The 25,163-nt window shown below is 31.7% G+C and overlaps 1 protein-coding gene across 1 annotated transcript in view; it reads left to right on the forward strand.

Moving 5' to 3' along the window:
• Window positions 1-3,149: 3,149 nt before the first annotated feature.
• The window catches only part of LOC150103389 (uncharacterized), a 35,209-nt gene continuing 13,195 nt past the window's right edge, over window positions 3,150-25,163 (forward strand). Inside the window, exons 1-9 of the mRNA XM_090398463.1 lie at window positions 3,150-3,228; window positions 3,456-3,724; window positions 4,431-4,577; window positions 6,259-6,367; window positions 7,367-7,483; window positions 8,331-8,447; window positions 11,953-12,176; window positions 12,474-12,620; window positions 14,861-14,969. Of these exons, the coding sequence (XP_090254589.1) occupies window positions 3,150-3,228; window positions 3,456-3,724; window positions 4,431-4,577; window positions 6,259-6,367; window positions 7,367-7,483; window positions 8,331-8,447; window positions 11,953-12,176; window positions 12,474-12,620; window positions 14,861-14,969 (1,318 nt within the window). The remainder of the gene's footprint in view (window positions 3,229-3,455; window positions 3,725-4,430; window positions 4,578-6,258; window positions 6,368-7,366; window positions 7,484-8,330; window positions 8,448-11,952; window positions 12,177-12,473; window positions 12,621-14,860; window positions 14,970-25,163) is intronic.

Here is a 25,163-nt window from a genome sequence, read left to right on the forward strand (position 1 = left end):
ATGTGGTACGAAAATGACAACACACTATTCAATAAGAGACGTGAAAGGTGAAAAAAACTGACTTGCGATCATTCAAGTAACATTCTTCATGTTGGTTTTTGGCTTTATTCCACATGGACATAACCTGGCATAGCTGAATGAATTTCTGAATGAAACAAAAATTGACGTTTCTAAGGGAAAATGTTTGCATTATCAATGATGTCTCTACATACTATATGTTTCCATTATGTTGCATTTCAGTGGTTCCACTTCCATCTTTGTGTCATTGGTTACAACTACTGAGTTATTTTATTCCATGTTAGGAAGCAAATCGTGATATAATATAACAATCAAAGAAAGCAGCAATTTATTTATGTGTATGGCTACATGAAACTGGCGAATGAAAAGTACAATCACAATTTCCAGAAACAAATGATGAAAATCTTAACGTATAAAAGTTCATTACATAAAAGGCACAACCTGCTTTCTAAGTCTTTCCTTTTTTAAATTTAAAAAAATAAAGCAAAAGTAACTTGTCATAATCAAGCCAGGGACAATTATCGTCCTGCTGCAACAAATATGACAAGGCTGCGTGTTCTCAGAACATAAATGTAGCTGTATCCGTGGTTTAATTGGAGAGCAGTTGTCTTGAGCGAGAAAACTTGATCCATTAGTACCAGAAGGTACCGTGATCTTCTGTTTCCTCCATAACCACCGTCACCACCATACCAACTACATGTCAAGGTCCAGGCTGGAAAGTCAATTCAAGGCCTCATCCATCACCTTGTGGATGTCCTGTAGGCCACCACCGTGAAATTGGCGCCTTGGGCAGTCGTACACAATAGGAGTAATCGTCTGAGCCACGGGAGAACAATCACAATAAGAGTGATCTCACAGCCCCTATTTATGTAGAAAGTAGCCACATCTGCCCTGACTAGTTCTGATCCTGTTTATTGATGACCAAATCTTCCTAGGAAGATCAAAATCAGGCTGCGGAGCACAGGGATCTTCAACCAGGAAGCAGTTTGCTGGGAGATTGTTGTACCAGTATTCTCTCCATATATCAGATATTGATGGCAGCGCAGCTGAAGAGAGTTCGTCCATGGACCAGAGAGGGTTTCTAGAGAGGGTTTATGAGAGTCTAGTGAAGGGGCAGGAGTGGGTTGCTGATTACGTTATTAAATTCCTTAATCGAGGCTTGTCTTCTCCGTATGTGTGTGGTGGAGCAATGTTAGATAGAACAGGAAGCCAGCAGAGAGGGGTGCTTATCACTGTCCCACTAATTGTGCGTATGGTAGAGTTTAGTTGGGTGTCTATAATATTAGTGTGTGTACTTCTTTCCCAGACAGGGGCACAATATTCTACTGCAGAGAATGTGAGGGCTAGTGCAGACGACCTTAGGACTTCTGCACCACAACCCCAGGTTGTTCAAACAAGCCTTGAGACGATATTGTTTCTGGATTTAATTTTATTGGAGAGGTTGACGGTGTGCAATGAAACTACATAAGTAGTTTCATTGCACATCGCATTTCATTCCCTGATAAGGTAAAATAACATAGAACAAGCTTTAATAATTAATAAACAAGCTTTAATTTTTAAATATATGTGTTTAATTTTTATACTTTTACAAGATAGTTTTAAAAATATCTTTTGTTTTTAAGGTGCATCTTAAATTTAATTTCGCTAAGTTTGTACTCTGTGTGAAATTAGTACTGATATACATAATCTGTGCATATTTTCGCACACAAACTTACCCTTGGGTAAATATTGAAATCGAAAATAATTATAAATTTATGATTATCTTTCCTTATATTGCTTATTGAGGATACAGGCTCATAAAATGCTCAGGTGTTGATTGGACATTTCATGAGCTTCTACCCTCAATAATAAGGTTCGTAAGGGGGCCACAAATGGTGCATGATGTGGCGAGAGTCTATCTCTACAGCGGAATATTCGGTATTGTTGTTGTTCATAGAGAAGTTTCCAGACTATCAGTGATCCTTATTAATATAGATTAGCAATTTCATGGTTGGCTTATAAGCCAACTAAGTGTCAAATTTTCTTATGGTTGGAATTACGGCACGAAACAAGTATATTGGATGAGTTTTGGTAGAATTGTGTAATGAATTCCCTGCAACCCCTTCTACTTCCGTATTAGACGGACTAATTCATCTTCAGTTGGAAAGTTATGATAAAAATTCTTCAAGTTCTGCAAGGGATTTGAACCCAGGTCTCTGCAACTAAATGGCATCGTCATTACCGAATACTGAGCTATGGAAACTAGTGAAATAAGAATAACACTGGATGTTTATATCATGTTTTATATCATGTTGTAACGTTTATTTTTTTTGTGATTTTCCAAGTTTAGGATAAAATTTTGTTGTATGCATTTAAATAAAAATAATAATTGAGTCGGAATCACATGAGTTTCGATATAGAAAATAATATTGCATGCTATTGCGCTAGTTATGTTTATCTTCTTTTCCACTCACAATAACCGAAAAATTGATATTTCGTTTTCCTTTTTTTTCTCTGTTTTAGCGAGAAAACTACACTATAAACTATAACACTATAACTATAAACTAGATATGAGAGAGAGAGAGAGAGATGGGGGGGGGGGATTCATCTATTACGAACCGCAGCTGTATATTTGATCACCTCAATGCAGGATGCCCAAACCTATGCAGTAAGTATAAATGATGCTAATACATCTTGAGTTGAGTGAAGTCTGAGAAAATGTTCTCTCCCTAATCATAATAAAGGAACTATTCGTGCAATTATTGTTATTATTACACAAATAGTTTTGTAATCGTATCAATTTAATTTTACAGTGTGTGTATGTACATATGTACGCACGCACGCACACACGCACGAACGCGCATGTGCCCACCAAATAATTCGGGTAACTTATCCATTACCACCGAGATCACATTTGGAAAAAGGTGAACGTTCTCATCAACCAGCTGGATGTCGTTTCTTTCTGTGTACATTTCTATCATTGACCTCTCATGCGGGATCAATAAAGTGAACTTATCGTTAATATATATGGAGATCGTTCTGCTGTCTGTCCATGATGCGTTAGTTGTTCCCAAAAGATTCACAACATGCCACATTCTATCATTTCCACGTTTTGGTTTCTACTTTGTACAGATTTCCTTGTCGCATCTAAGATGAATATTATTGCAGATAAGATGGAAAAACTGAGTCAGCTTCCTTTAGAATTGTATCGTTTTTTTCAAAGAATTAAAAGTAAGACTCTTATTAATGATACTGAAAGTTTTCCAGAATTTCTAAACAATCGTACGGATATGACTAATTATAACTCTGTAACATTAAAACGTTTTATAAATATTTTATAATAATCACTGAATACTGAGTTAGATGATTAGATGGGAACAATATTATATTGTCGCCATTTCTGAAAGAAATGTAAATAGTATTATTAAAATTATCTAAATTATTTCTTTTTATTTCAGATGGCGATTCTGTAAAGTGTTATACAGATTTGGGATGTTTTAATAGTGATACACCATTTTATGATCCAGTTAACCGCCCAATTAGCCCACCACCCGAAGATGAAGAAGAGATCGGTACACAATTTTTGTTGATGTCGAAAAGAAATTCTAAAAATCATAAACTTATTCCAGGAGATCCTTTGAGTATGAAGCACTTTAATGCCAAAGCTGACACGAAAGTGCTAGTTCATGGCTTTCGAGATAGCGTAAATCGATCAAAATGGATATCGGTAAATAAGAATTCATAGAATAACTATGCTAAAATGCAATCTCCCTATTCATATTGTAATAAAATACAGTCTTAATATAAAATATATAATAAAATACAGTCTTGATATAAAATATTTATATATATATATATATATATGTATATGTATATGCTAAAATGCAATATCCTTATTCATATTCATATTCATATTGTGATAAAATACAGTCGAATATAAAATGAAGACATACAAAAATTATTATCCTTTATTAAAAATATTAAGAAAATATTTCATAAAAATAAATCTTATAAATAAAATTGCTATTACTTTTATGTAATGTTTTATTTTATATATATTTTAATATATATTATATATATTACTTATTAAAATTTTTTTAGATGCACTTCATCTGATTGATTTCGCACAAAAACAATGTTTGAAACTTGCATTAAAAATAAAAAATTTAATAAAATAAAATGTTGCAAGAAAATATCAATAATTTTTCTTATTTTTCGTGTAATTTTCTTGTTTAAACCTAAAAGAAGGTTTAATTAAACCCTCTTTTAGAATGTACTAACATTTCTTAATATTGGGCATTACCACGCTACCTGAACAGCGTTTCATCCCACTGACAAGGGGTGTACTAGTTTTAAAATTATTGATGTAGATGCCATGTTAAAGTTTGTTTGTACAAGAACATAGTTCTTTATACTGTTTTTATTATTCTTAGGCTGTAAGCGATGAACTTTTGAAGACAGGAAATTTTAATGTTATTGGAGTTGACTGGAGTAAAGGCTCGACCTGGTCATATGCACAGGCTGTTGCTAATGCGAGAGTGGTTGGAGCGCAAATAGCACATCTTATACAATATCTAAAGGTACATGTTAAATTTGCCTCTATACAAATAATGTAATAATCATTATTTTAATTTTACATCCAAATTTAAAATGGTGTACCACTGCATTTTAACTTAATTCTGAATTCGAATACAAAAGATAATTGAATTTCTATAAAAAAAAATATGTATTTTATGAGTTATTTTAAGTTAAATTTTAATTCAGTATTTTTCAAAATATCTGAATTTACTCAAAAGTAAATTCAGACAGCATTTCATTTTATTACAAATAAAATTTAAAATAATGAGAAACGGGAATTCTCACAGGGTAGAAAAATTAGAGAACTCAGGGTGACGGATGGCAATGCTGTGTAGCCAATGAAGTTTTAACTGAGGCTCGGCTGTTGCCGTTACCCAGCCATGAAGGGATAAAGAGTCAAGGACTCAGTCTATCTCAAAAAAAAAAAAAAAAAAAATCTTACATAAAGCAATTGTTAGTTGTATTATGATACCATAAAATTTGATAACTTTAGAAATATTTAATGTTTTTCATACTTTTCATTAAAAAATGAGGTAATCTAGCTTACTTTGATACTATTTCGTCATTTTGTATAAAATAAAAAAAATAACATGCTGACTCCATTAGGCTATTTTTTGTTTATTTTACTTGGTTGAAGAGTGTTTTATATTGTAAAGAAATTACTTTCATGAGTTCGTCTTTCACGATGAGACCCAAATAAATGAAATCTGTCGAAATGGCAACAGAAGTCTGGAATAAATATTTATTTATTAGTCCCAAGAAATATAAGGCTGAGCTCGGTTCCCGTTGCCTTCCTTGCCGTAAGTATATTTATGACTGTATCTATGTGTGTACGGGACGTTTGCCTGTTTTGAGGAATGAAAAACCAGAGTTACCGAGAGAAAAAAAACTCCACCACCGTATGAGACCGATTAACTCACCTTTAGTCGAAAGAAAGCAGATAAAAGTTTCTCACATCATGGACGAGAATCGAATCCAGGTCTTTCCGACCAAAGGGCTTCGTCTATACCGACTGAGCCTCAATATATGAATAACAGAGCATAACTAAGTACAATATTTGATAGGATTTTGGCTATTTAAAATACCGTTGTGATTTAAAATAATGCTTTGTCTTGAGAATTAAATGTGTTTTCATTGGAAGCAGCTGACAGATTAATGTTTCAATTTACATTCAAATACACAGGATTCATTATGATTTCAGTAAACGCCTAGATTCTTCTTTCTGTGTTCTCAAAGTAACGGTGATAGATTTCAAGGTGAGTGAATTCGGGGGTTGTCTTGTGTTAGAGAGAGCAATAGCCTCACTTCTCTGGTATTCATATATATAAATTAATATACATATATATATATATATATATATATATATATATAATTTAGATAAATCCCCCCCCAAACAAAAAATATGTTCGTGCTAAAATGGTTCCGCTCTTTTTTTGCTTATTAAAACACATTCGCAAATTTACATTATTTATTTAAAAAAAAAAACTGTTAGTCAAAACGAAGCCTGATTTTAATATTGATGGCAGTTCGACAATTATAACATATATATCCTATATATGTTATTCTTGAATAAATGTCTATAGCAACATCATTTTATAATAGATTTAGCTTTCTAACTGTAAAATTCTGCAAATAATTCGCTTTGGAAAAAAAAATTCATCATCATATTTTTTTACTGTTCAGGATGCATTTACAGCTAATCCAGAAAGATTTCATCTCATTGGTCATCATCTGGGAGCACATGTAGCTGGATACGCTGGAGAACGAATTCCTGATCTTGGAAGAATTTCTGGTAAATATTCTTGGTTATGATACATATTAGCAAAATAACATTCATAGCTCTGATTGAAACCACCATTCTGAATAATCATAAACCTGACATCACTGACATGATTTGAAAATTTAGTGTTTAATTTCTATATTAGAGTTAACGAATTATGTAACTTTTATCCTACCCAAGGCGGTAAAACGCTATAGATTCAGAATCAGAATGCCAAAAAAAAAAAAAAAAAAAAAAAAAATATATATATATATATATATATATATATATATATATATATATATATATATATATATATATATATATATATATATATATATATATATATATATATATATATATATATATATTGATTCCTAACACTTGTAGAATAATCGCTTTCTTCTTAGCAGGGACCTCACTCACAATGTCGTAATCACAGGAGCAATCTTAGAAAAAGTTGTTACTCACAGAATTGCATACTGAGATCGGAGTCTATTGGTTATAGTTTTACTGTGTATCGCAGTTATCGTTCTCGAAGATAATACATGATCATTGTAAGACGTGGTGCTGTTCAGCTGTGCAAGATAATTGTTTACTCCCACTAGAATACAAAAATGAATTGAAATATTAAGTATTGCTACTTGGATTTATCATGTTAGGTATCAAAAGTATGATGTGTGGATGTAATATCTTACCCTTTTTCACCTGGACTCTCTGTTCATCACTGAAACAGATAATTATTATTAATTTCATTAAAATTTCTCCTATTTGCGAATCATATACAAAAGAAACGCTGGTGAAAATGATAAAATTAAAATATTAATTTGACAGCAATTGTTTACAGATCTTTGCTAGTAAAACAGAAAGAAATAAAGATCATATCTCTGAATAACACGTTCTTATTTTTGTTTCTATATCTGAATAAAGAGTTGTGATATAATGTTCTTTTGCTTAGTTTCATTTTCTAAATGGTTGAGGAAACATTCACAGTATCTTAATTTAAATTTTATATTGTTACTTATTTTTAAGGTATTAATCCAGCTCAGCCTTACTTCGAAAATACTGTACAGGAAGTAAGCTTAGATCCAACGGATGCTAACTGTGTCGATATTATTTATACTAAGAAGCCAAAAACAGATACGGAAAGTAAGTATACTGTTCATTTAATTCGCTGAGCAGATTTTATTGACCATTATAGCTCAATATTATAGATCAATACAACCCTAATGTTATGGGCCTTTAACAATCTTGCAGGTTTGGTGGACAGGTTCTAAGATCTCCTAAAGACAGTGTTCCATTTTATAAATATCCAGGTGTGTATAATATTCCATGCACGTGTGATCTTTCCTACATTGGACAGGCTTCTCGAAGTTTGGCGATGTAAATCACAATAGAACGACCATCTCCGGGTTAGCACATCACTTTTCAACTTCGAACCACACTATAGACTAGAATAATAGCTCTATGCCCTACGTAGACGAAGATTACAGACATCGATTATTTAAAGAAGCAGCAGTAGTGCTACGTATAGGCAGCAACCTAAACAGAAATCAAGGGGCCATACTGAACGATACTTGGAAAAATCTAAATAATTCCCTCAGTTCAACAGAACTACAGTACGCGAATAATCATATTACTTCCATGATACTGAGTAGAAATGTGACGCGAGCGTGTTACCTTAGCTACCTAACAGGTACTAACGTTTTCTTGTATTCTTAAACCTTTTTTGCATTTACCATTTTTTTGTACTGTGCAAGCCTTGAGAAAGCTAGTCAGTTACTAGCGAAACCGGTAGGCAATATTGTACGAACATACGTACGAATTAAAAATCTATGGTCAGTTTAACAATAAGTCTTATATTTTATAACAATAAACATGTTATTGAATTATAAAATTTCAGTTAACTGTTTATTATAAATTAATTATATGTTAATAAGCAAGCGAATAGTAATAAAATAAGTAACTAATCAATTGCTGGTCTTTTTATTTCCAGGCAGCGGAATTATGGGTCTACCTTTCGGGGGAGAGAATAGAAGTAAACTAAAACCTAAGTGTGCTCCATTTGAAGTGCCTTCAGTGTTTTTGGCGCAAACCTTAGAAGAGGAAGATGGTAAGTCACTTATAATAAATTTTAAATTTCCTTCTTCCCTCTTCCCCCCCCCTCCATTTATAATCTTTACATTACCTCCATGTTATAATGTCCGTGATATTTATTTTTATAACCAATCACTGTCATTTTTATAAATATTTCAATATCGCGCACGCCAGATGGCGTTATTCCAATGACGTCATAGAAATAGAAGTGTATATTATGAACTTATGAACAGAAATCTAAGATATAGATTTTTAAGGATTATTTTATAAATTCTCATTTTATAGTAAATTATAATTTACTAGATTTTTTTAAGCTTTGAAAAGTCCTAGACAGTTAAGATATTATTATTAATAAGATATTGTTAATTTTTAGAGATATATCCATAAGGAAATTTATCATACAACTTCATCATCTATAATTTGTGGTGTATGCCTATTCAACTGGAACTTATTTTTAAATTTTGTAAGACAGGCAGACTGACCAGCTGATCTTGGATATCATATATCGCCCACTCCATGCTTTCTTTTTAGAGATTATGAATAATCTCTAAAAGTATTGGAGAATATGGTTAATATTTTCCATATTAACAATCACTGGTCATTGTGTATATTCTCCATTATTACTTGAATAATAATTTCACGTGTTGTCCCAATTAACACGTCATGCATATACAACATAACCTCGTTATCAAAAAGCAGCATAAGTGTGAACAGAGTCCACTGAAGGAAATTACTGAAATTGTTTGTTATACTTGTATTAAGGATTATAATTTTTAGTATCCCTTTCATAGAACAAATGAAATACCAAAATCAAAATTTAATAGAATACGCGAGGAAAACTCATTATTTGGAGGCCAAGCTTTTAAATGTGAATGTGTAGTTATAAAGGAAATTGTAAATTAAACAAATGTAGTTGTAAAAGTGAAAACAGTGTAATTCAAATTCTCATGAGTTTACCATGCTTAAATAAGAAATTTAAGTTTTTATCGTTAAAAAAGTGATTAAACAGAATATTTGATAATGCTTAAGAAATTCTTTTCTTTTCATTTCTTTCTTTTTTTTCTTTTTTGATAATTTTTAATTATTAATTTATTGTGTCAGTTCAAACGGAAGAATCTTTTTTTTTAATGTGGCTTCATTATGTATTGATGTTTGCAATATTTAAAGTATTGTATTTAATTTTTTAAACTGTTTATTTTTTCATTTTTTGATACAATCGAGTTAATAAATTTATCTTGATTATATGACATATTATTAATAAATTAAAATTTTATCCAATGTTTACTTATTAAATTTTTAACTCCAAAATTTTACTTTATTTGGACCGAACTAATAAGTTCGTCTCAAATTTTATGTTTCTTTTTATTATTTATTTATTTTTTAATATTTATCATATCTGGATTATATTTATCATATTAACCATTGAACGTTAAACATAATCACCGGCGAATTTGATCAACAGTAAATTTTTTAAATTTATTAATCGTATTCTGCAAAAGAATAGGTGATTATTCATAATCTCCGGCGATTATGCATAATATCTGAATTTATCAAATTTACCGTAACATATACTGTATATGTCTGGTCCCCTGGGTTTCTTGTTGATGAAGATTATTATTGAAAAAAAAAAGCGATTTTGATTCAACAGATTACAGCTAATTAATGACAGCTTACTAACTTACACCACTAATTACCATATTTTGCTGTTTTAGAGGCACTCTTGTAGAGGTAATGCTCATCTGAACTTCCATCTATAATAATAATAATTATTATTATTATTATTACTATTATTACGGGCAACTCCAGGGAGTCCTTAGACTCATCATGGGAGGCCCCAAATCATGTTCATCACAACTATTCGACATCTATCATACCTTGCCTTAAACTCATTCACTGTCACAGCACCCACTACAGACTCTGGCAGCTTATTCCAATCATTCACCACTCCAAAAGTAAAGAACCCAGCTCTAACACCCTTATTAACCACACTCTTTCCCAGCTTCCATGGATGTCCCCTAGTTCTCCCACCACCAGCCCTGTTCTCAAAAATATCTTCTGAATTAATTTTATAGAAACCCTTCAGCAATTTGAATGTCTCAATCATATCTCCCCTCCTCCGCCTATCAACCAATTTCTGCAACCCACAAATCCTCAACCTGTTCTGATAAGATTCATTCCACAGACCTGTTATCATCTTTGTCACTCGTCTCTGGATCCTTTCCACCTCCTCCCCATCAAGAAGGAACCAAAGTGACCAAATCTGGGCACAGTAGTCGAGATGGGGGTCTTATCAAGGCTCGATACAGAGGAACAATAACATGCTTGTCTCTGCTCGTCAACGTATTCTTCAGCAACCAAGTGATTGGTTGCTGAAGAATGAGCAGATTTGGCCAATCTGCTCATTCTTCATGGTTGCTGCTCATGGTTGCTGAAGAATGAGTTGGATGAGCAGATTTGGCCACTTTTGCAATGTTCCCCCTAAACTTCAACTCCTTATCCACCAACACTCCTAAATCTCTTGCCTTACATTTTGCCACATTAAATTGACATCCATTCTCCTTAGTCCAGACCTCCAATCTATCCAAATCATCCTGCAAAATTTTGACATCATCTGCATTCACTATTGCCCTACCCAACTTTGCATCATCCGCGAACAAGTGAACCTTTCCTCTCAGATCCTTTCCTATATCATTAATGAGCAAATTAAACAGCAATGGTCCAAGAACAGATCCTTGTGGAACACCACTAGTCACAGGCCATCTTTTGGACTCTACTCCTGAATAAACCACTCTCTGATATCTCTCCGTCAACTACCCTCCTGTACATCTCACCAACCCTATATCCATCCCCATATGCTGCATTTTACTGATTAGAATTCCATGTGGTATCCTGTCAAAGGCCTTAGCAAGGTCCAGTAGAATCACTGTAAACCCATTACCCTTATCCAGTTCAGCCGTCACTGTGTTCTAATACGTGAGCAAGTTACTGAGGCATGACCTACCGTTCAGAAAACCATGCTGTCCCAATAATGCCGTCATTTCTTCCTTAAATTCTATTCGAACACTATCATCAATTGTTAATGATTGCTATACTTTTCCCATCATAATATTATTAGGATGACCTTCAATTATTAGGATAACCTTCAAAACAAATACTGGGTTGCTAAAGTAGAATACTGGATATCGTGAAAAGTTACTTGAACCTAATAAAGTCCTCTAAGAAAAATATCCGTATAATTTTCAATGCGAAATGTAGAACAGGACGTAATTTATTTAAATAAGAAATGTTTAAATACAGATTGCCCATTTAGTACGCAAAAATGTAACTAATAATAATAAAAATAATAATTCCATAAATCTTTTTGACAGAATACTGCAGATGCTTAAGATATTCATAATTATTTGCAATAATAATATTTAAATTCATATAACAAGAAAGTATATCAGTATATAAACTGATAATCCGGATACGGATTTATTCGTTTCCATTAGGTATTCTACTAAAATGTTATGAAAATCTAGGGTGTTTTGGTCCCGTTCCCAGGCCTCATGGTACATATCCTCAAGATAGAGACAAAATCGACACAAGATTCTGGCTGTATACTCGTTTAAATCCTACTAATGGACAAAAACTCATAGCAGGGGATGCCGACAGTATTATTAAATCCAATTTTAATTCTCATCATGGGACGAAGATTATTCTACACGGATGGCTTGATGGAATTAATTTATCTTCTTGGATGGAGGTATGCAAATCAGAGTCTAATCTACCGATCTTAAGTTAGTTATTTTTAAAATATTTTTACTTTTAATTTTTTTTTAATTTTTTGTATAGATTTTATTTTAAAAATTCTAAAAATAAAATATTTCGCTTGTAGAATAATTCGGTAAGTTTAGTCTCTGAATGATTATATGTAGTTTAAATAATTTAAAAAAAATTAAATTTCATCACCTTTTAATTGAACTGGATCGCATTAGTTAATCTGAAGGTTTCTTTTTTTTTTTTAACGAATGTTTCATTTTATTGTTAATCTCTATTTTAGCAAATGAGAGATGAACTGCTTGCTCACGATGATTTTAATGTTATCATCACTGACTGGGGAAGAGGAAATAAAGGATCGTTACATCAAAGCGCAGCTAACGTTCTGATTGTTGGAGCCGAAATGGGAGAATTGGTCAACTATTTAAGTGTAAGTAAACATTGACGTTTTATTTAATATTTAATTAATATATCAGCAGACCTGAAGCCGTTCGTGAAACATGCAATTTATTTGGGTGGAAATCATTTCACGCAATAGCAAATGCACGCTAAATGAATAACGAATATATAATATATAATATATAATAAATATATAATAAATAATAACGAATATAATAAATATAGTATGATATATATAATATGATTAAATTATATTATATATTATATATAATAATTAATATGATGAATAATGAATATCTTTGCTCCTGGCATAAATTTTTACATTTTATTATTATGTATAAAATTATTAGGTGTTGGAATAAAATTTGTATATACTTCTAAAAAATGGGAATATTGAAACTTTTTTAAACTTTTTAATATATAAATTCTAATTTTATTCTAATTAACTAATAGATACTATTTTTATATTAATATTAAAATTATTATTAAATTAAATTTTAACGAGTCCCAACTACTGTAAATCTATACGCATTTCGTATCATCGTGGAGAATAATGAATTGGATAATCAGTTAACCATTCTGAAAACAAAAAATGGATTTTTTTTTTTCGGGTCATTTCATGATTTGCTGTATAGTCTCCTAATGATTTTGTTAATTTATTATTATCTAAAGCTTATTATTTTTACTTATATAACTGGAATATTAATATTTATCCTTGGAATTTTTAAATTGCTCATCATTACGAAATGTTTATTATTATACTGGTTTTATGTACATTACTCTTGCAATGTATGTTGCCGTAAAATTATACCACATTATATGTATAGCAGTAATAAACATACGAGGATGGTCTGAAAAGTTCTCGGCCTAACAATGAAAAAACGAATTTATAATTTCAAAATTATTTTTATTTTTCAAATTAATTGCCATTACGAGTAATATATTTATTCTGGCGATGCACCAGTGCCATTATCCCGTCCCTGTAGTGGTTCTCAATAAGATCTGCAAAATACCCCTCTACAGCTGCAATCACCTCTTGATTCGAAGAAAAACGCTGACCAGCGAAGAAGAGATAGAAGTCAGAGGGAGCCAAATCTGGGGAATAAGGTGGATGTTCCTACAATAGATATTGCAGATCCCTTAATTTTGCCATTTCCAAAACAACTTTGTGGGCAGGTGCATTGTCCTGATGAAAGATGATTTTTTTTCTTCTTAAAACTGAGTCTTTTCTCACTAATATTTTCGTCTAGTCTGGTTGAAAAATCGAAATCATATTCCCCGGTTATTTTTTTACCCTTTTCAAGATAATTAATAAACAAAATGCCTTTAGCATCCCAAAACACCGATGCCTTGACCTGTCCTGCTGATGGTACCGACTTTGTCTTCTTTGGCGCTGAACAACCGGCTTTTGTTTACTGTTTTGACTATTGTTTGGATTCTGGTGTGTATTTGTGAATCCAAGTCTCATCTATGGTAATAAATTGACGCACAGTTTTATTTTTGTTAAAACGTTCGAAGCACTGTTCAGGGATTTTCATGCGAGTGCGGTTTTGATCTGCTGTGAGCAAGAGTGGCACCCATCTTGCGCAAAGCTTTTTCATTTGCAATTCTTCATGCAAAATATATCCTACACGTTCTTTTGAAAGGCCTGTAGTCTCAGCAATTTCACGCACTTTGACTCGCCGGTCATCCAATATCTAATCGCGCACTTGATCAATGATTTCTGGTGTTGTTACACTTTTTGGACACGTGGATCATCTTCAAGGCTGGTACGGCCACTTTTAAACTCGGAAGCACATTTCTTAATTGTCGAAAACGAAGGAGAAGAGTGCTCATAAACTTTTATTAACACTTCGAATGAATTTCTTTTGGCGATACTCAATAAACGATACTCAATTTGATCCATTATATGGGATACAGACAACACTTTTGCTTCAGAAACCGTATAAAACAAATTACTTGATAGAATGACTTGCAATTTTACATGGATGCTTATGACAGATGTATCAACTTAGAAAAAAACATCTTGCCTATAGTGTTTCTATCTATGGTCGAGGCCAAGAACCTTTCAGATTATCCTCGTATGTGATTGTCTTTACACTCCTCTATCCAACAGACGAATACGAGTGTCAGTATATTTAGCTGAGATAAGTTTGGAGCTAAATTAATATAGTGTTTTAATGATCTACTAGTGCTTTTTAGTTTATTAAACTTTTTATTATTTTCTACTAACATATCAACTATTTACTGATAACTTATTCCTATATTTAGAGTAATTTTCATGCTTCTAAGAAAAGCTTCCATCTGATTGGTCATAGTCTTGGTGGACAAGGTGTAGGAATTGCTGGCAAGAAGATAAATAAACCTGGAAGAGTTACAGGTAACTTGCATTTATTCTGTAATTCAAAAAAGCTTGCTAAGTATATGTCACATTGATGAATATCTTTCGTTAAATATGTTGAGCTTCCGCTAAGAATCGACATTTTTCTTATGTTAAAGTGTGACATTTCATTAGCAAATTAAAAATGACTGACATTACAACGTTTCTCTAGGTATGGATCCTTGCCAGGTTTATTTTATCGACCTTCCGATGACAGAAAATATCAATATTTCATCTGGTGATTATGTAGATATTATATATACATTTGGAGGTGGTTTGAAAGTAGAAGGTAATGATTTACATTGAAATGTAATTTTAATTCATTATTATCCATTTTTTTAAAAAATTAATATTTTATTTATTTATTTATATTTTCCTTCATTCTAATTTCATTATTCATTATTTATTTTTTCAGCAATAAATAATTAAATTAAAAACTAAAAAAGTGCAACGTTTAAAGATATTTTCTTCTTTATTAAAATTACACAAAATTATGTTTGTTTTTAAGTTTAATATTAATATTTATTTAACTTATAAATGTTTAATTAAGCAGCAGACTTTCTGTTAAGACTACAAATAAATAATAAATAGAAATATATAAAAATAATTAATTAACAGAATAATTTTCAGCTTGAACATTTTTGTATAGATTACAGCATTCGTTGTCAATTACAGTTAAAATGTTAAAACATACAGTATTAACGGTATATATGAAGTGTTTCTTATACTGAATAGGCTATCATGAAAATGAAATTCATCAAACAGGACATGCTGATTTCTATGTAAATAATGGATTCAAACAGCCTGGGTGCATAGATTCGACAGTGAAATCTTTTCAGGAGGATACTATATTCGATGGTGAGTCAATAAGAATTCATTTGATTTTTTTCCCAAGGAAAAAATTGCAAACTTGTAATACATTAGTATCATGGATGAGTTAGGTTTTCTATTTTTATTGCCTTGGTGTGTGTGTGTGGGGGGGGGGTGCCGTAACTTACACCAGCCCAACATCTATCATTATCACCTATAACATCTATAAATAATACTATTTTTTTAAAAAAATCTATGATAAATATATTTAATATCATTGGTATGGACAGTTAAAATTCAAATTCATTTTAAATATTTAAAATTAAATTAAAACATTAAAAATTTTCAATGTTTAATAGCACATCTTAGTTTAATATGTATTCGTGCAAAAGGCTATTATTTATAAATCGAAAGTTTGCATGGTCGCTTTCTCTTGTATAAAAATGACAAATATAGTTCTCGCAATTCGCGATTTTTATTTTATTTTCATTGCATTCATACATAAAAGTTAATATTTAGATTTAATAAAATAAAGATAAAAATAAATTCTACTAACGCATTTCACTTGTCATATCACAAAAGAGTCGCCATCTGCTTTTTTATTAAATTCCCAATGGCTATTTCCAAACAATTCCTATACTCTAACTCCTCCTGCCGATTAAACACAGCAAATTATTTTTAAAATGATTTTAACAAAAACAAATCGTAGATACCAAGCAGACCGTGTATTTAGCTCCATTGTTGATTATCTAAAACTAAATGACGAATTTCCTGTTCTCCATGTAATAAGTCTTACAGTCCTTATAAGGATTGCCTTAAAGGGGCGAAGCAAGAATGCTTGTCATCTTCCTCGTTATCTGTAGAAGACAGTGTAGGGATAAGGTGTTATTGAGCTATTAAAGCTCTGATCATGACAGGAGGGTAACAGCAATAGCCGAGCCTCAGTTAGAACTTCATTGGCTACAGAATTGCCATCCATTACCCTCCAAAGGTATTAATCACCGCATCTCACGGTCGATTCATCTTCCTTAATAATCTTGTAATAAGTCTTAGTCCTTATAAGGACTGGCTTAAAGGGGAGAAGAAAGAAATTATTTTCATCTTCCCCGTTATCTGTAGAGGACAGTGTAGGGATAACGTGTTATTGAGCTATTAAAGCTCTGGTCATGGCAGGAGGGTAACAGGGTAACAATAGCCGAGCGTCAGTTAGAACTTCATTGGCTACAGCATTGCCATCCATTACTCTCCAAAGGTATTAATCACCGCATCTCACGTTCGATTCATCTTCCCTAATAATCATGAAATAAGTCTTATATATAGTTCTTATATAATAAGAACTGGGCGATGGACTGAGTCCTTGACTCTTTATCCCGTCATCTGAATGAAGTAAATCTGTGTGGATGGAGTGTTATTGAGCTAAAAAGCTCTAGTCATGTCTGGTAACGGCAACAGCCGAGCCTCAGTTAAAACTTCATTGGCTACAGCATTGCCTTTCGTTACCCTGGAAGTCCTAAGAAGGACTCATGGAATGTCTTTCTAGTTATCAATTATTTATATTTTTGTTATTTAATTATTAAAATAGGTTTAAAAATCGTTCACAAATATTTGTAATTTTTAAGAAAAATTATTAAAATTAAGAAATTATCAAATAAATTATTATATTTAGTTTTATGTTATATAAAAATAAGATATTATAATAGCATTTTTAGGGATGTTATTATTATTTTGTGTAACTTTTAACTCCTTAGGGAAAGCATTAGGTTTTTTACGTCACTTTTAAAGGATTTATGTATGATAGCGGATGAGTGAAGAATGCTGACATTCTATACTATCTATCTATTTATATAGATTAATGATAGTTTAAATGCATTTACAAACGAAAATAATTTCAAGAATTTTTTCCATTAATCATGGCATTTTAATGTGGTTTTATTATTATTATTATTATTATTATTATTATTGCGATGTTTCCCGCAGTTCTGATATATAAAGATTTCTATTCTTATCGGGAATGAAAAGGGGTGTTAAATGGAAGAGGAATCTAGGATTTTTCCCTATATAATTTATCCATTAAGTTTCCTTTAGCAGTTTCATTATTTGTACTGGGTATTTTGATTTCTACCTTTTTCTAAATAATTTAAATTTTCTTTAATTTCAGGTTTAAGTGAACTGGTACTTTGTTCTCACATGAGATCGATTGCTGTTTTCAATATTTCTATCAATATCAAAGGATGTCGATTTGTTGGCGTTCATTGCGATTCAATAGAAAAGTTTAAAGCTGGATTCTGTGGCGATTGTGATGGTGGCAAAGAGTGTGGAGTCATGGGGTATGCAGCCAACCAATTTAATGTAGAAACTCAGCTGAAGGATCCTAGGAAGTTCTTTCTGCAAACTGGGAAATACGAACCATATTGTGGTAAGTTAACTATCATATCACTAGAAGAAGATGACATCCTTCATTTAATACAACGTAGTTTAAAATAACTAACTCGGTTATTAATAAAACAATAGAATCAACGGACGACAGTAATCACTATAATAACTACTTCATGTTTAAAACGGATCATTTATAGAAGATCACTTAAATCTGTTGCATAATATAGTAAAATATGTCATTTCTGTTTTCAGTTCATGAATTTTATATCTCAATAAACGTCCAAGAGCCACAAAGAAGTTCGGAAATAATATCCACGATGGAAATAACTATCCATGGAAATCAAAGTTCGGCAACTTTCACGTTGAAGAGGAAGTAAGTGTGTATGGGTGGGTGGGTGGGTGGGTGTGTTGTATATATATATATATATATTCATTTCATCTAGAACTAGATACCTTAATAATCGGCAATATGAGTGTTTAAGTTTTTTTTTAAAAAAGAAAAATTTTAATTCAAAATCAATAATTAACTATTAGAATTTCAAACAGAACTAAGACAACTTTTCTTTTTCAACACTTACTACACTGGAGTGGCGACAATTTCACATTACACCTTCATTTACCTTTAAGATAAAAAGTTCCTTAATAAAAGAAACAATTATCCAAGAAAAATGTCAAATGTAAATAATCACTGTTATATGCAAAGAACTGTTGTAATAAACATCATCATCCATATGAGGTGTCATCAAAATTCATCATATTATACAATGTAGTGCATCTGCGTACAGGTTACTCGAGGTATTTGAGTGTTACCATACACAATTGAAACTGTTTTGTCTGATGGACACGGATTCCTTCTACGAATGTCCTAGAAATATCTCGTTAGTGTTAGCAGTATCATTTTATTCAGAATAGGCTGTGATGAATAAGAAACAAAAACCAAATCCAGAGTTGGATATAAACTGGAATTGCTTTTACGAGGATATGTTACACAGGGAAAGAGTTTATAAATTTTTCCCAGTATTATGAAGAAATGTGATAGAGAGGGAGAAAAAATAGTTTAGAAAATTTTTCTAGGTGATGTATATTTGTTTCTTTGCTACTATTATTTTTTTCTACTCTTTCAACATATATACATATTTTTGCAATTTATGGAGTTCATTTTTTAGGAGTTTGGAAGACTGATATTTTTCAGGAGTTTTAAAAATCACCATTAATAATATTTCAACGCATACAACAAAACGACACAAATGCACACAATCTACAGATAAAAATACGGCTGGAGGTGGATAGCGATGTGTGTGAGTCTGTGTGCGTGTGAGTTTCAAGCTTTCACGTAATAAAAATGTAATATTAAAATAAAAAAAAAAAGAAAATCAAATTCGTTCATTTATTAATTGCCGAATAATTATTCTACAAAGGAACACGCAAATAATTATTATAAAAAAATAAATAAAAATAACACAGATAATTAAAAAACCTAAAATAAAATGGACATAATCTTTACTTTACTGCAGTTTAAAAGATAAAGAATTAAAATAAAAAAATAAATAATATGAAACAGCTATATATTTCATTTTCTGTAGAAGCCTATTTCAACTGAGACGACGAAGATTTCATCAAAATTATGAGAATTACAGTTCAAATTAATTTTCTTCTAGGCCTCTTCAGCAGGTTAGATTTACTCATATTGTGTCCACTTATAATAATATTGGAAAACCAGAAAGGGTAACTTTTGAATGGATGAGGAACAAGAGGTCTGATATATTTACAGATAATGTCGTACTTGATATCCACTGCATAAATGTCACTCCATTGGACTTTATTAATCACAAGTAAGTAGACCGAAAATATTTTAGACATATTTCCATATTTAGATTTGTGAATTTTGTAAAAAAAATGCATGAATATAGAAATAAATAATTAATAGAAGAGTAATATGAGAATCTTTAATTCACTGAGGTTCAATATTCCTTTTATTCATGAGTTTATGTTGGTGCTCCAATTATATTTTACACGTTTTATGAAGTAATTAAATACATAAACTACCAAAAAGATAATTAAAAACGAGTTTCTACTTAATTCTGATTCTCTTTCTTCCCATCAACATTTTATCCATTTAATATAATCCTCCGCACCCTCCTGTAAATTTTAATTGCACCTTGAGTTAGCATTTCGATAGATTCGCAGCATATTTTTTTTTTCAGAACAATGTCTTACATTGCTACAGTAGCCGTACGCTAGACTTTAAAAAATGCGGTGTGTTATTATAACATAAAACGTCTGATCAATTTGCATAATATAAACATAATTCTTAATTATGTTTATATTATGCAAATTGATTTCTTAAATTAAAAATAAAACAAACACGTCTGTCGGTCGTAAAGACTTTGGAATGAAACTCTAAAGTACAAGGAGCACTTATAAAGACCTTTAAACTCTGTTTAGCTGAAGTTAGCCTCTGAATTAAATGTGTATCGTATGGAAATAGTATACATTTCGTGACTGAAACTTTTTCCTACAAAACAAATCGATTATAGAACATGATGCAGCTTATATATAGATCAACATGATACTTCGAGATCGCAGTTATTGACGTAATTTTAAAAATACACAATTACATATTGTACGTACTATTTTTGATTCCAAAAAGTTAAATACTTCTATCAAAATTCCGCTAGCTAGAGCTGAGTGGGATATATATATATATATATATATATATAAGTAAGTAAGTCAAGCTTGATGCTTGAACGTGGTTCAAGACTTATGGTGGTGGTGGTGCAACACCAAGGCAACTTTTGATGGTGCAACACCAAGGCAACTCATGGTAAAGATGGATTGAGTTCTGATCACTTTCCTTAGTATTTCCCATAAATGTAAAACACATCTCCTATGAGATGTATAATGTTATACATTATGGGTGAGGGTCACTACCCAGACCGGTTTCAACCTTTATTGAGGTCTCATCAGTGACCCTGAAATGCCAAGGTTCAAGTAATACAGAACTTATCAATTTTACCTATGCCAGTTGCCACAAGGTGCTTTGACCTTATTAATTAAGAATCTCCAGCTGAGAAAAACATGTGAAAAGTATTTTACCTTAGGTAAACTTGACTTACTTGTCTGTTTGCTTACTTGGGAAAAAGGATTAAATTTTTAGGGAATTATAAGTGTATTTTAAAGGAAATTATAGCAGAATAATTGAGGAAGAAAATTTTTAATAAAAACCTTGTTTAGATACAAGGATGAATTCATTCTCCATATTCCTGCTGTTATACTGTTAAAAGGGGGTAGGAAGAAACGTGGAGAGAGAGTGATAGACTCAAAGCAGGAAAAATAATTTTGGTAGCTTTTTTGGGGAAGGGGAAGGGGTTTTATTGGAAAAATGGGGAAGGGTAGAGCTTTAACGGTGTGCGAGCCGTTTCGGTCGTGTGACCATCATCGGAACATTTTCGGGATGAGTGTAGTGCTATGTCACGACTGCATGTTGTATCTGAAAAAAAAAAAAAAAAAAAAAAATGAATGTTTTTTTTTCGTTTTTTTAATTCAGATTATTTCTATTATTTACCTGAGAAATTCTTGGTAAATTTTCAGTTCGGAACCTTTAACTCTTAAACAGAAAAGAATTTTCACAAAAGACTCAGATAATTTCCATTTTTTTCTATTAGTAACTGATGTATGCGTTTTCTGAATAAGTTAAAACTTATTATTCTCTATTATATATGTGATGCAGAAATAATATTTATGTAATATTTTATAAATAAATTATAAATTAATTTGTAATTATAAATATAAATTCATAAATTATAGATAACTCTTTTTATTTTTGTTTTTATATAGTCAAGCCTACGCTACAGTTGCGATGTGTCACAGTAAGACTCATCGAGTAAATTCGAATGTGGCAGTGGAGTTCACAGTTTAGTTTACTTTCGAGGAATGTGTACCATTTAATAAAGCTTTATTGAGTAATTTGGCTAAAATTTATTGAATAAATTAAATTACATTTTTCAGTAGATGAAGTATTTTGTAATTAAGAACTAAAGACAACTACATTTTTATACACCAATTAGCTTAAATAATACTTCAATTAATTATGCAATTTTCTGTTGTAGGGAAAGGAATCCAATACCCTTGGAGGGTAATGGATGGCAATGCTGTAGCCAATGAAGTTCTAACTGAGGCTCGGCTATTGCTGTTACCCTCCTGCCATGATCAGAGCTTTAATAGCTCAATAACATCTTATCCATACACTGTCCGCTACAGATAACGGGGAAGATGAAAAGCATTCTTGCTTCGCCCCTTTAAGCCAGTCCTTATAAGGACTATAAGGATAAAATCATTTAATGAGTTCATGTTTTAATGTTCATTCTTAAATTTACTGAATCTAGTGGTATTGTGTTTAATGCCATCTGTAGTATAATGTTCAAGGTTAGGAGTATCAATGGGTATAAAGAGTTAAATAGGACAACCAGAAAACTGAATTAAATCTTCTTTGATTAACTGAGTTGATATAATAGGTTAAGTGGGACACTCGGAAAAGAGAATTACATTAGTTGCCCTCTATGCAGAGGAAACTCCAGGTGTGTGATACTTTCGATTTAGGTCAATGACAACTGTTTTCTTTATTCCAATTTTCACAACAGGAAATCATACAACTACAGAAAAGAAGAGCATCAAATGTATAATTATTATATTACCCATTATTCAATAATTAACAAGTAATAAAAATTATGTTATGCCGTAACTTTGTGTTATTTTAATTCAATGGCTCTTTTTTTTTTCTGCTTGAAAATAAAATACTTCTCTAATTTTTTTTCATTTTAAATGAAGAAAAAAGAGAGATGCATTAATAATAATAATAATAATAATAATAATAATAATAATAATAATAATAATAATAAAACATTTGCCATAATGCAGGCATAAGTAGAACTTCAACATTATTTTTTTTGTAAGAATAAACATACTTCTTGATGATGACTATAGCAAATATATAGTCATAGTTGATTATATATATAATTTTCTAATCCTGTCATTTATCTAAGATCCTTACATTATCATAGTTCTCGATCACTATCGAAATAATATTATTTGTTAACGTGTAACAAGTAATAAATATTTTACTAAAAGCGCGCAAACAGGAAAAGAATTTTAATTTGATTAGAAAATTTACTTGTGATTTGTATACACCAAAAACTAATTAAATAATACAATAAATAAATAAGAATCTAACATTGAAATATTGAGATAGATGAGTACCCTTGGAGGGTAATGGATGGCAATGCTGTAGCCAATGAAGTTCTAACTGAGGCTCGGTTCTTTTCCTATTCTTTTCCTATTTGGACGCTTTTAACAAAATATGAATTACTTGTCACACGTTAACAAATAACGTTATTTCGATAGTGATCGAGAACCATGGAAATGTAAGGATCTTAGATAAATGACAGGATTAGAAAATTATATATATAATCAACTATGACTATATATTTGCTATAGTCATCATCAAGAAGTATGTTTATTCTTACAAAGAAAAAAAATGTTGCAAGTTCTACTTATGCCTGTATTATGGTAAATGTTTTATTATTATAATTTCAGTTAATCGACCGTGAGATGCGGTGATTAATACCTTTGGAGGGTAATGGATGGCAGTGCTGTAGCCAATGAAGTTCTAACTGAGACTCGGCTATTGCTGTTACCCTCCTGCCATGATCAGAGCTTTAATAGCTCAATAACACCTTATCCCTACACTCTGTCCTCTACAGACAACGGGGTATATGAAAAGCATTCTTGCTTCTCCCCTTTAAGCCAGTCCTTATAAGGACAGAAATGGAACCCCCTTGTGATGACAAGGATAAGAATAGCTCCACTGTAGCTGCATGTCGTAAGAGGTGACTGAAATGGACGCAGAGTTTCGAGAGTTTCGCTCTCTCAGGTTTCTTCCAGAATTTTGCTCCAGGTGAGAGGGGAGGATTAGGCTTCGGGGGGGTTTGCCTAAGGGAGCATTTTGAGTCTCTGGGGAGGGCGTTTTCCGGCGTACCAGTGAGGGAGCTTGTCGGTGGATGCTTTTCCTGGAATGTGAGCGGTTCTCTTCAGTGGTGGACGAGCCCGTCACTGAGTGGAACCAACGCTGAGTTGGACGGTCTTTCAGCCACTCGTAGGGAGTTGTCCGGGGGATCGTCTTATTTTTTAGAGGTAGCTTTACTAATTAATCCCACTGTAGCCCATGCATGTCGTACGAGGCAATAAAATGGGTACTCAGTGAGGGTAATTGATGACAATGCTGTAGCCAATGAAGTTTTAACTGAGGCTCGGATATTGCTGTTACCCTCTTGCCATGATCAGAGCTTATAGCCCTATATTACCCCATCCGTACATTTTCTTCTACAGATAACGGGGAATATAAAAAGCATTTTTGCTTCACCCATCTAGCCAAAAAAAAAAAAAAGAAAGAAAGAAATGAAAATGGTAATAAGCATTTCTATATGAACATTTTTGTCAGGATCTTTTATGTGGATTCATTCAATACAAAAAAGGAAATAAAAATAATAAAAAGTTATCGATTTCAGCATCATGAAAGACAAATAGCTGCTACACTAGAACAATAACTTAACTGGCAAAAAAAATTAATAATAAATAATACCGTTATTTTTAGAGTTTCAGTGCGTGTAAATCGCTAAATTTTATCTTTTAAAAAACTGCATGAAAAGTTCTGTTCGTATCTTTTTTTTTATTTAAGTTGGATAGAATACAAAACATTTTGCACAAATGGAGAATGTCTTATTACTCTAGGAGAAAAACGGCTATAGGAGATTTATCAAAATGTTAAAAGTTATACAGGGATGGTAGAGTTTCCTTCTAAAAACGTTTTTTCATTCCATATAACATACAAATTAGCCTGAGAATATATTATGTTTAGAGAAATAATACACTTATCATGTGATTTCGCAGGATTCGCGGAATGGAGAATTTTTTTTCCCCAAGCTACTTCTCACCTCTAATAAGACGGTGCAA

The sequence above is a fragment of the Typopeltis vanoorti genome, chromosome 9 (assembly GCF_054136105.1).
Source record: "Typopeltis vanoorti isolate ZY-2024b chromosome 9, IOZ_Tvanoo_1.0, whole genome shotgun sequence".
NCBI lineage: Eukaryota > Metazoa > Arthropoda > Arachnida > Uropygi > Thelyphonidae > Typopeltis > Typopeltis vanoorti.